This window comes from Microcaecilia unicolor, chromosome 14, assembly GCF_901765095.1.
Source record: "Microcaecilia unicolor chromosome 14, aMicUni1.1, whole genome shotgun sequence".
Lineage (NCBI taxonomy): Eukaryota > Metazoa > Chordata > Amphibia > Gymnophiona > Siphonopidae > Microcaecilia > Microcaecilia unicolor.
This window is the reverse complement of record NC_044044.1, coordinates 37,599,670-37,612,403: the sequence shown is the minus strand read 5'-3', so window position 1 is coordinate 37,612,403 and position 12,734 is coordinate 37,599,670. Positions and strand designations below refer to the sequence as shown.

The following is a 12,734-nucleotide window of genomic DNA, read 5'->3' as shown; positions in this document are numbered from 1 at the left end:
CTGTACTCCCTTTCCACCTTCTCACATGCAGAAGCCACAAAACAGAAGGGAAGCAAAGAAAAGCGCTGACTTAAGAGTAGCCTCTTAGCATGTCTGGGGGAACTGCTAAAACAGACTGGACTGAGGCACTGTTACGTGGGTTACAAAGAGACCTCTCAAGCTTCCCTCCCCTATCCTCATCCACCAGGCATACTGCTTCTGTATCTTCCTCAACACAACCACAACCCACCAGACACAGCCAACATGCTAAACTAGCAAAGAAAAGTGACCAAGGAGACAGAAATAATAATTCACTAATAATCTGCAAATTAATCCCTTACCACCGGAATTAAAGCACACTTTACACACCTCGAAAGCTCTGCCGCTCTTCCTTTACCAGGGTAGACAATCAGCCAACCACACTGTATCACAAGCCTATACACCACTCCCTACGTGCATCCTTCCTCCTCCTCCCCTCAAACTGCTGGCAAGTCCCTAATTCTTCCTCTACAAACAGTGCTACCCCCCCTTCAACTCTAGTCCAGCAAGAACACTGTCAGTCAGTCCCAGCACCCCTGCAGACGGCCATTACTGCTGCTCCGTCACCATTCACCTCTAAAAGGCAGGAGAAGGACCTATACCCTGGGTCTTCTGCTTAGTGAGTCTGACCAAACTGAATGCACAGACACCCCCCCCCCCCCATTCCTGCTGCTCTAAAGAGGGCTACAATTAACCATTACCAGTGAGAAAAGACCCTCCAGCAAAGCTACGAACAAGTGAGGTCTCATCAGTAGAAGCTAAAATGACTTGAAGTGAGGGGAACAGTGATGTAGGCTCTTCCCAGATCACCCCCACCTCCCTCACAGTCGGGCTTTGTCAGTGCAGGAATATCATCCTGAAGTTTTCCCAGCCAGTGGCAAAGTGGAGACATCACAAGGTATCAGCGATATCAGACCACCAGGATCAGTACCTTTCAGAGAGAAATTCCTGCTCCTTCCCCTTCAATGGTCTCTGACTGGGTCGCTACTAAAACCTGTTTGCATGGCTGCGGTTTGAGGGTAGGGGCAGTGACCTAGATGTAAAGCAAGTGCCTGAAGAGATGGTTTTCTCCCCCTTCCTCCTCCAGCATCTCATTAGACCAAAGAGACATTTCTGCCTGGCTGGCTGCCCAATCCACTCACAGACCCTTCTGAGAAGGAACCGGGAATGGAACCCATGTCTCTTGGATGCGAATCAGCTTATTTTAACACATTGACATTAGGGGGTATTAAGAGAGACACAATTTGCTATTCCAAAACAGACACATTACAAGTTCAGAGATGGCCAACAATTTAAAGTAAGTACAGAAATATCTGAAGAGAGTTTATTAGGTAACTCTAGTAAAGCTGAGAAACTGATTTGCAAGAAACACACGGTGATTTTGGAAAGCAAACTACATGTGTCCATGTGGCAAAGCAGCAGCATTTCCTCTAAACCCCAAGATCTGCAATGAGACTCCTACATCCTTCTACCTTCAGGGTAGTGCTCCACTTGACAGTGAAAGATAATCAGAACCCCCCCCCCCCCAGTTTCCTGCAAATTGGTTGTACATTCTGTGGCACTTTATCATATAATATAAAAGTACTTCCTATATTTTCAGGCACTTGTGTATCCAAGTTCTTCGGCTCTTTTTCTGGGGATAGTAAATGTCAGGAAGGATAGGCAGAGGAACAGGGAATGAGAGGAGGAGGAGAAAAAGAATCTCCCTCTGATCCTCTCACTCTTTTCCCAACATGCCACCTGCAAACCCCATAGCACCATCTCTGATCCCCGTCTCCTCACACCTCCCTCACTCACTCTACTCAGCTTCTTATAACCCCTTCGTAACCACCATCGCTCTGCCAGAATCTCCCTTCTAATTCCCCCAAGCCACGCCCCGCAGCCCCCTGCTCCCCAGCCATGCCCCGCAGCCTCCTACGATGACCCCCCCAGCCACACCCCCTAACCTCCCCAGCCACACCCTGCAGCCTCCTACTCCGACCCCCCCAGCCATGCCCCAGCAGCCCCCTCTCCAATACCTTTGCTTCTCTCCAGATACTTTTCCCCATACCCCCCTAGTCCCAACGACCCCATAGCCTCTTTCTATGTCTCCCCAGGGCATACCCCGCAGCCCCTTCTCTGATCCCCCAGCTACATCCCAAGGCCCCTTCTCCGATCCCTTCGTCCCTCTCCAACTACTTTCCCCCTATGCCCCCCCCCCATTTTGAGCATTTCCTGTGTCACCCTTTAATCTCCTCCCCATCCCCTCTCCCGTGAGGTACCCATTACAAACCACTATACAATCTCCACCCTCACATTATAAACTCCCCAGCCAATGCCATTCCTGACCCTCTGCTGCATTTGTACCCTAAGCAGGAGAGAAGGATGTGGCCCAGTGCCCTGTATCGTCCCCCTTCAAACCACTAGTATGACATGACAGGATCACGGTAGAGGAGGAAAAAGAAGGCCTGAAGCCAGCAGTCTGACAGCTGTTCCATGGTGGATGGGTGGCCCTGAATGAAGGCAATATGACCCGGGAGAGTGACTCCGTTCTGTCCATTCCAGGTTAAGAATCGGGAGAGGGGCTGGTGGGGAGGCAGTTCATTGATCACGAACTGACAGGACCCTTTAGGGAGCCATCTCATGTATCCCCCTGCTTGCTACATGTGCAGTGTACTGGAGCTCAGGAGGAAATGCTGCTGAGAGAGGGGAAGCCAGCCACCCAGTCAGGACAACAAAACTGGCGACTTACAGAAGAGAACGATTTACTGAGACTTTCCGAACTCGATGAAAGCTCCTGGGAAAGGAGGACAGAGAAAATAAAGCAAGGGGGGGAAGAAAAGTGAACAGTTAAGCTCCACTTTTTAGCTAAATATTTAAAAAATCATTTTCAGTCACTAAAAATAGAGAAAAGCTTTCCAATTCATTGTGACTCTGGACAGGGACTCCATGCGCTCAGCAAACCACTGCCACTGCCCCCCCCCCATCACTGACACTCCAGCCCTCCCACCTACATCTTTCTAAAATCTCCCAGTTCCATCTTCTCTCTCATTCGAATGTTCAAGAGGCTCTGGTGGAGTTCAGTCTTGTGTCCCAGGGACACCGGTACTCACCAGAGGTACAGCGGCACAGCGGCAGGTCTAGAGACCCCCGGTCTCACATCCCAGAGACCTTGCCACTCACTAGAACATACCATGGACTGGGAGACAGAGCTACAGCGGCAGGTCCAGGAACCCCTGATCTCAAATCACCTCAATATTTTTGATCATATGACACCAAAGTTTGACCCTCACTCAGAAACGTTTGTGTACATTCAGTTTGTGGATTTCCAGCAGTACCCATGCTGAGAAATTCTTATTTATTTTTATTTATTGCTTTTGTATCCCACATTTTCCCACCCATTTGCAGGCTCAATGTGGCTTACATATTACCGTTAGCGGCGTTAGCCGATCCCGGTCTAAACAAACAATGGTATGAATGAATACAAAGTGATAATGTGGTGGAATGAGGTACAAGTAGTGTTCATTGCGGTCTTTGGTTATGTGTCGTCGCTGTTGGCCAGGTTTTTTATGTTGAGTTGGTGGGGTATGCTCTTCTAAACAGTTCCGTCTTTAGAGCTTTCCGGAAGTTTAGATGGTCGAACGTAGTTTTTACTTCTTTTGGCAATGCGTTCCATATTTGTGAGCTTAAGTAGGAAACGTTGGATGCATAGGTGGATTTGTAGTCGAGTCCCTTGCTGCTTGGGTAGTGGAGGTTTATGTACGACCGTGTGGATTTTGTAGTGTTTCTGGTTGGCAGGTCGATGAGGTCTGTCATGTATTCCGGTGCTTCACCGTAAAGTATTTTATGAACGGTCGTGCAGATTTTGAAAGTGATACGTTCTTTGATTGGTAGCCAATGCAGTTTTTCTCAGAGTGGTTTGGCACTGTCAAAACGCGGTTTTCCAAATATAAGCCTGGCTGCTATGTTTTGGGCGGTCTGAAGTTTATGATTTGGACCTTGCATCCTGCATAGATTCCATTACAGTAGTCTACGTGGCTTATCACCGTTGACTGTATCAGGTTCCGGAATATTTCCCTCAGAAAGAATGGTTTCAGGCGTTTGAGTTTCCACATTGCAGCGAACATTTTCTTTATGGTGGATTTTGCTTGGGTCTCTAGAGATAGGTTACGGTCGATTATTACTCTGAGAATTTTCAGGCTGTCTGAGACAGGGAGGGTGTATCCTGGGGTGTTAATGTTTGTGGGTTTGTATGTATTGTGTTGGGATGACATGATGAGACAATGTGTTTTTTCTGTATTGAGTTTGAGTTGGAATGCATTTGCCCACGAGTTCATGATGTTTAAGCTGAGCTTGATTTCGTTGCTGATTTCTGCTAGGTCATGTTTGTAGGGGATGTATAATGTGGTTAAGACCTTGGGTGGATAAGGTCTTGGCTAGTGGGGTCATCATGAGGTTGAATAGGATCGGTGATAGTAGTGATCCTTGTGGTACTCCGCATTCTGGTTTCCACGCTGACGTTATGTTTTTGATTTCACTTGAAAAATAGAGAAATTTGGCAACAATTTTAGCCTATAGCTAATCACATTGTACAGTCCGACTGCCCAAATGCACAGCAGGGGGTCTCCAGGGGTAACATATTCACATCACAGTGCTTCTCCCCTTTCACCTCTGTGCAGATGTTAGAGAAGGGTGATAGCAGGGACTGTAACAGGGAAGAGACATGTCCCAGATATACAGATTGAAGTGTCTAGGTCAATAGGGAAGGACAGCACCTAGGTCTTTGCCTTTGCAAACACACGGTCTCAGTTACACAGCACCGAGAGCCTTTGCTGCAGTGTTAACAGAGAGGAGCTGGGCTCTGAGACACGTAGGTACAATGGCTCAGGATCTGATAAAATCTCTGATTTGGGACATCCCGATTTATGTGATAACCACCTCGGCAGCCCAGTAGAATGCAGTCAGAAGCCCTCCCCCATCCTGCATGCAAGACCTCTGTGGCAGCTCCTTCTGCACCATGTTCAATACAACGAATCTGAAATCGTAAAACCTGCTCGATAAATTCCCCAGGTTCCCCAGGTGCATACGTGACCCGCTGAGGAAAAAGGTACCACAAGATAGAGGGATATCAACTGCCTAATCCTGAAATATTTCAGCCTTGGGTACAGAGTTTAAAAAATGAAAAACATTTATCAATTAAAAAAAATAATAATAATAATAATCCCCAGAAATCACATACCCCACTTTAGATAACTGCAGTTTTTAGTCCGTGGAACAGGGGTGCTCGGTGTTGGTCCTTGAGGGCTGCAACCCAGTCAAGTTTTCAAGATTTCTCCAGTGAATATGCCCGAGATATGTTTGCATACAATGGAGGCAGTGCATGCAAACAGATCTCATGCATATTCGTTGGGGAAATCCTGAAAACCCAACTGGGTTGCAGCTCTCAAGGACTAGCACCCCTGTTGTAGAACATGAAAAACATCAAAGCCGTGAACACAACTGCAGAGTCCCACTCTACTAAGTATGACTTTCAAAAAGGAACGTCATCCCTCCAAATTTATCTTTTTGTACCTTTTTGATCAGCGGGTCCCATATGAATAAAAACGCACAGCGGAGCAGCAGTTGGAGGGTGTCAGGACAGCCTCACACATGCTCTTAAAGCCAAAGTAAAGATGTGACCTCATTATCATGGCTAAACTCAAGTAGCCTACCAACACCTAAAGAAATCCCCAGTTAAGGTCAATGTACACATCCTTTGTTTCCTTTTCCCCCCCAATACTTGCATCTCACAGGACGGACTTTCCATAAGTGGGGTAGAGATGGCGGACTGTGTTCAGCCCCAGGTGAAACTTGTACGTCAAGCTCTAAAGTACGATCACATTTCCCCGTTCCAAAAATTCCACTGGCTCCCTACTGAGAAGTGTCTCATATGCAAGTTACCTTCAAGGCCCACAGACTAGGTCTCTGTGCCTACCTCACATTAACCATCTCATATTCCCCTACACGACTTCTCTGCTCAATTAATAATCACCGACCGATTCTCCCTAATCCCAAAGCTGCTTTCTTATTCACAGCCCCTTTCTACTGAATTCCCTCCCCCTTACCATCCGCTCTGAACAGTCCATTAAAAAGTTCAAAATAGCTCTGAAAACCTGGCTTTTTAGACAAGCTTTTAACCTGGCTGCCTGCATTCAGTTTCATTGCTTTCCTTTCTCAACCCCCTTCCCTTTACCCCTTTCCTGCTTTCGCTCTTGCTCCTGCCAAGCAAAGATTTGAATGAAGTGGTGTCACTGGAGGCTGTTTTCTGTCTGAACACTGTAGTTCTTTTCTCAACTTTCATATTTTTTTAATCTAGTTTGTAAACCGCCCAGATCTGCGAGTCAGTTTGGGCGGTATAGCATGTTTTAATAAACTATTACCGGGAGAGGTTCCGCAAGATTGGAGACGAGCGGATGTGGTCCCTCTTCACAAAAGTGGAGACAGGGAAGAAGTGGGAAACTACAGACCGGTAAGTCTCACGTCGGTGGTAGGAAAAATAATGGAGTTGCTGCTGAAAGAAAGGATAGTTAACTTTCTAGAAACCAACGGGTTACAGGACCCGAGGCAACATGGCTTTACCAAAGGAAAATCCTGCCAAACGAATCTCATGGACTTTTTGACTGGGTGACCAAATAAATGGATGAAGGCCGTGCGCTAGGTGTAATCTACTTGGACTTCAGCAGAGCCTTTGATATGGTGCCCCACAGAAGACTCGTGAATAAGTTGAAAGGGTTGAACTTAGGACCGAAAGTGGTGAACTGGATAAGAAACTGGTTGACCGACAGGTGGTGGTAAATGGAATCCGCTCGGAGGAAAGGAAGGTGAGCAGTGGCGTTCTTCAGGGGTCGGTGCTGGGGCCTATTCTGTTTAATATATTTGTGGGACATATTGCTGAAGGGTTGGAAGGAAAGGTTTGCCTTTTTGCGGATGACACGAAAAAGCGAATGCTACATACCTGTAGAAGGTATTCTCCGAGGACAGCAGGCTGATTGTTCTCACTGATGGGTGACGTCCACGGCAGCCCCTCCAATTGGAACACTTTCTAGCAAAGTCGTTTGCTAGTCCTCGCGCACGCGCGGCCGTCTTCCCGCCCGAACCGGCTCGTGCCGGCCAGTCTTCTTTTGTCCGCGCTCGGTACGGTCGTGTTTCGCCGTTCGCGCCCCAAAGTTGACCTCGCGCGTCGTTTTATCGACTTCGTTCTTGAAAAAAAAAAAGGTGTCGGAAGGAGACCTTTATGGTTTTCTCCCTTCCCGTACTTCCAGTCTTTGCCCCGGTAAGTTTTCTTTCGTCGTCGGGGTAGGCCCTTTTTAGGCCTCGGTCGAAGTTTTTCTTCCCCCTATTTTTGCGGTGCCAATTTCGCCATTTCGAGTTTTGATCTCGCCGGCGCGATTTTTCCGCCCATGACATCGAAGTCTTCCAGCGGCTTCAAGAAATGCACCCAGTGCGCCCGGGTAATCTCGCTCACTGACAGGCACGCGTCGTGTCTTCAGTGTCTGGGGGCTGGGCACCGCCCGCAAGCCTGTAGTCTGTGTTCCCTTTTGCAAAAGCGGACTCAGGTAGCGAGATTAGCCCAGTGGAACGTTTTGTTCTCGGGCTCTTCGTCGGCATCTCGACGCTCCCACCGTGGCCGTGGTTCCACGGAGTCGAGCCGGGCACGGCTGCAGACACAGGGCCTCTTTTACTAGTAAATATAATAAACACTTCCATTGTTATTAAAAGCTTCCACTTTATTAAATATGCACAGGCCATTTTAAATACCTGAATTTTTCTACTGTTGAAAAACTAAATCCCCTAATTTCTCCTCCTAATTCCTCAGGACCCCAGTGAACAGCATCGCAAATGACCTCCCATGGAAAAGAAGAAAGAGGTTGCAGTCTCCTGAACATGCTCGTTCCAACCGACAGAATGATAAAGAAGTGTATGATTAGGGAAGATCCTCGGTCAGAGACCAATTTATCCAGTAACACACTCAATCTGATCCTGCGATTCCATTATTAACGGGCCAGCACCGGCTGGGATTCCTATCTCAGTTTTACTTACCGCCTTTTTGATAGGCCGAGTCGGTCACTGGAATTCACTCCCAGGATATCTTGGGGAGGAATCCTCCTGCGATGCTTAAAAGTGGCTTTTTATTTTGCCTTGCTCTTGGATGTGGAGAGGGCTGGCGACTGAAAGTTCCTGGGTGGACTGTGCTACTGGGGGAGTTATTTGGATTCATGTCCTGGTCCTTGAAGAATGTTTAGGTGTCGTGTTAGTTTTTCTGTTCTAATTTATTGATAGGACTTTATTTTTCTGGATTTATACTATGATGTAATTGTATTTATAGTTTGTATTGTACACTGCTCTGCAAAGGGGGTGGGGGTAGGGGGTAAAGCACAAGGCGGCTACACAGGAGCCTCAGTAAAAAAAATAAAAAATAAAAAAAAGGAGAGGGGAAGCCGGATTTACAACATTTGCACAGTAATGAAAATTGGGCAGATTTGATGGACCTACCGTGTTTCCCCGAAAATAAGACACTGTCTTATATTAATTTTTGCCCCCCCCCCCCCCAAAAAAAAATGTGCTAGGTCTTATTTTCAGGGGCTGTCTTATTTTTCGGGGAAACATCGGGGTTGGATCGGGGTTGGCCCGCCCACCCTCCGTCGCTCCTGGAACTAACCTTAAATGCCTCCTTTCACCTTCGCAGCAAGCAGCAGCAGGGCAGGCCACTCCTTCCTTCCGTGTCCCGTCCTCGCCTGACGTAACATCTGTGAGGGCGGGGAACGGAAGGAAGGAGAGGTCTGCCCTGCTGCTGCGAAGGTGAAAGGAGGCGTTTAAGGTTAGTTCCGGGAGCGACGGAGGGTGGGTGGAGGGGGGCAGCCTTGTCCGGCTCTCGGCGGCCCTGCTTTCAAACAAAAATTTGCTAGGTCTTACTTTCGGGGGAGGCCTTATATCTACCAATCCAGGAAAACCTCTATTAGGTCTTACTTTCGGGGAAACAGGGTATTTCACTTTAGCTATTATCAGATTGTTTTCCAAGGGAAAAAACACTGCGGCGACAGATCCATATGCACAAAGCAACAAGAAATGGACCAAGAGAATAGCTAAATGCATTAAATCATCAATTCCTTAACTATTGTTTCTTCTCACCCAGGCATATTCGCACCCGCACAACTCCAAACCAACCCTGTGAGCCACTGCTGGGATCTCAGCAAAGTGCCAGGCTGCACCAGACCCGAGGTCCGGTGAGCAAATGGTCCAGTCAGGTCTCAAGGAGGAGATCCATTCTGTGTCCCTCAGCCTCAAACATAAGCTGGGCTTTTCTGAACTCTACTTGGCCAAGCCCTTTTTACTTTTAAGATTTAAAAATGCAGTCAAAAGACAAGACACAAATACTCAAACTCTCTGAAAGAAATTAATACCAAAATACCTAACCCCTACATGATGGAGGATGGAGAAAGATCAAAACGGAAACAACCCCAAAAAATGTAACTGGAAGACACCTTCCACAAAGGAGCAGTGCCCATGTTAACATATCGGACGATCCCTCACATCTCAAATTTAATAACCAACGATTCCCAGAATAAAACCTGAGTTTTCCACTGAAGAAAAGCCTTATACTTCAGCTGAGTGGAACAAGCCACAATCTAGAACAGAGGAATTTTTTGCCCACACGCACACAAAAAACACAAACTCTTACGTCCCTCAGCCACAAATGACAGCAGGAGGATAATCTCTGAGTAACGCTACCTTGAGAGCTGTCCAGAAAGAAGGAAAGAACCAAGCGATCCGGTTTCTGCAATGCATCACCTCCTCCACCAAAGCAACACTACCAGTAAGAGAATATAATCTAGAGATACCAGCTTTCTCAACATCAGGAGTTTATTTCCTCAAAAATTCTCTGTTGGGGGGGGGGGGGAGGAGGAGATATTGAGGAACCCAGATCCCTACACCCTGTCACATTTTCCCATGTGGTGGAGACAAAAATGGTGACAGAATTTTAAAAGGCTTGAGACGGAGGAGATGTTTTATTGTGGATTAAAAACTGGTTAAAAGACAGAAAACAGGACGTAGGGTTAAATGATCAGTATTCTCAACGGAGAACGGTTGATAGCGGGTGATCGGACCACTGCTTCTTAACATATTTATACGGGAATAACTAGTGAATTACATTTGCTGACGACACAAAGTTATTCAAAGATGTTAAATCACAAGAGGATTGTGAAAAATTGCAAGAGGACCTCACGAGACTGGGAAATTGGGCATCCAAACGGCAGATGATGTTTAAAGTGAGCAAGTGTAAAAGTAATACATGAGGGAAAGAGGAACCCGAATTATAGCTACGTAATGCAAGGTTCCACATTAGGAGTCACCCACCAACAAGGAAAGGGATCTCGGCGTCGTTGTTGATGATACGTTGAAACCCTCTGCTCAGTATGCGGTGGCAGCGGCTACGAAAGCAAACAGAATGTTAGATATTATTAGGAAAGGAATGGGAAACAAAACTGAAGATGTTATAATGCCGTTGTATCACTCCACGGTGCGACCACACCTTGAATTCTGGTCACCATATCTCAAGGTGAGGTCGCACCATGAAGCGATACAGAGGTATTATAATATTATTGGTCTTATTTACCATCCCTTTCCTAATAATTCCAAGCATCCTGTTTGCTTTTTTGGCTGCCACTGCATACTAGGCAGAAAATTGGGGAAAATCCAGTGCTTATTTCTAAGATAAGCAGCACAGAATCTGTTTTACTGTTCTGGAATCTTGCCAGGTATTTGTGACCTGGACTGGCCCACTGCTGGATGGAAGCAGGATACTGGGACCTTTGGTCTGTCCTAGTATGGCTAGTCGTTTTTTTTTTGTATCAAGCCACACTGCCGAGTGAATCTCTTCATAAAGTGGTTACTAAATCCTGATAAATAATATATTTTTGTGTCGTCTCACTCACTCCACCCTTGTCCAAATGGTTATTAAATACCTTGACCACCACCACTCACTGCACGTCCCTGAGGCAGGTCACAATTTACCCGTCTCATGTGAAAATCATCCATGTAGTCTGACTTTCTGCTGTACCCCTGAAAAGATCCTGACCTAACCCAGGGGGACAGCCAATCAATAAAAGTGAGAAGCCAACACTGTGCTCCTGCTTTCACTTCCTTCTAGAAAATGGAGGGGGGGGGGGGTATCTCCTGTATCAGAGCACAGCAGCCAGCTGGACAAACACTGGGCATTCGCTGTGGACTGACCGCTTCCTTCTCACCTGCAGCACCTTGTCAGAGATGGAAACAGATTTTCTAGGGGACCTCTCTGCACCTCCATCTCAGTAAAGAAGCAACGCATGCATCACCCAGGAGAGGGAATGGACAAGCAAAGCAAAGCAGGTCCTATTGTGCAGTTTTGCTGGGTATTTCTCTTTGCCATGTGCTGCTACTTCATGCCAGGCCAAGCGCAGTCACTAACCGGCTCTCCCTGCCCCCTCAGTTTAACACCGTCTCTCACAATCACGACAGCACAAGTGTTAAACTGGCAGTATCCCACAGGAAGCGGAGAGAGTTATGGCATCTTTCCTAGGCACAGCACAACAAGCAGCTTACTGTTAAGCATTCAGATACACTCTCTGCTTAAACGAGACCTGCAACCCCATTCAGTAAGATTTTGCATTAAGTACTAATGGCTGCCGTGCCTCACAGAGGCAGGAGACTTCTACGGAGCCTCTGCTGGGTCCCCTCCCTCAGTCCTACATTACCTCCTCGTCATTCTCCACCTTGGGGTTGCTGGAAGTGCGCTTTAGGTTACTGCTCAGGCTGATGGTGACAGTGGCATCCGATTTGGATCTCTGGTGAGTTCGTTTGGAAGGAGACAGCCCCGCATCCGGAGCAGGGCCCAGCACGGGCAACTCGCGCCTTTTCTGGGCTGGCTTCAGTTCATCAGAGAGGATGAGCTTCCGCAGTTTGGTCCCACGGGAGTGCCGCTGGGTGGAAATGTGCATGTCGGAAGAGTATGCGCCCAGCAGCCAAGCACACTGCAGGGAGAAGTTAATACTCTGCCGGCAGCGATGCACGATGTAGGGTTTAATGGCATCGCCCACGTCCTCGTCCATGTGGATGTACATATTTAGCAGCTGGGGCAGATAAAAGTCTACCTCCTCATTCTTGAAGTAAAACAGTCGGTTCCCAATGTAGGCCTGTACCCCAGGTTCCTTGGAATTGTACAGGTATGAAATAGCCATTGAGATTTCAAAGAGTTTGGACTCAAAGAGCCGCAACAGCCATGACTGCTTAGCTGAATTGTTCTTTTGCCGCTTGAGAGCGGTTTTCACTGTGTTTATGTCCATGACTGATTCGTCTTCCTCTTGGATTTTGGTAGGGGTCTCTGTGTTTTTACTGTTGCTTCTGTTTGCAACGTCTCCATTCTCCAACGCGACGCTCTCCGCAGTTTCACAGCCATCGACCTTGTCCAAGCTCTCGGTGGAGGTGCCATGCAGTAACTTCACCTTCTCCAGAACCTCCTCACAGGCCTTCTTGGCCACCTCGGGGTCAATCACCAGGGTGAGCTCCCCTACACCCTCCGTGATGATGCCCAAAGCTCCTCCATTTCCTTGAGGGCACAGACTTGGTAGATGGTCCACGGACTCCTCAGGGGCTGGTTCCACCACTGCGTCACCCATCTCAGTGGCACTGCCACACGCTGGGAGGCTGGAAAAACAAACAGA

General features: G+C 47.5%; 1 protein-coding gene across 2 annotated transcripts in view; it reads right to left on the bottom strand.

The window, feature by feature from the left end:
- Positions 1-12,734, bottom strand: part of PI4KB (phosphatidylinositol 4-kinase beta) — a 30,275-nt gene that overhangs the window by 8,801 nt on the left and 8,740 nt on the right. Inside the window, exons 2-3 of one of the 2 annotated variants that reach the window (XM_030187374.1) lie at positions 11,769-12,717; positions 2,750-2,794 (exon numbers count right to left, since the gene is read on the bottom strand). In XM_030187374.1, the coding sequence (XP_030043234.1) occupies positions 2,750-2,794; positions 11,769-12,689 (966 nt within the window). In that variant the 5' untranslated portion in view covers positions 12,690-12,717. The remainder of the gene's footprint in view (positions 1-2,749; positions 2,795-11,768; positions 12,718-12,734) is intronic. The other variant, XM_030187375.1, reaches the window with a different exon arrangement.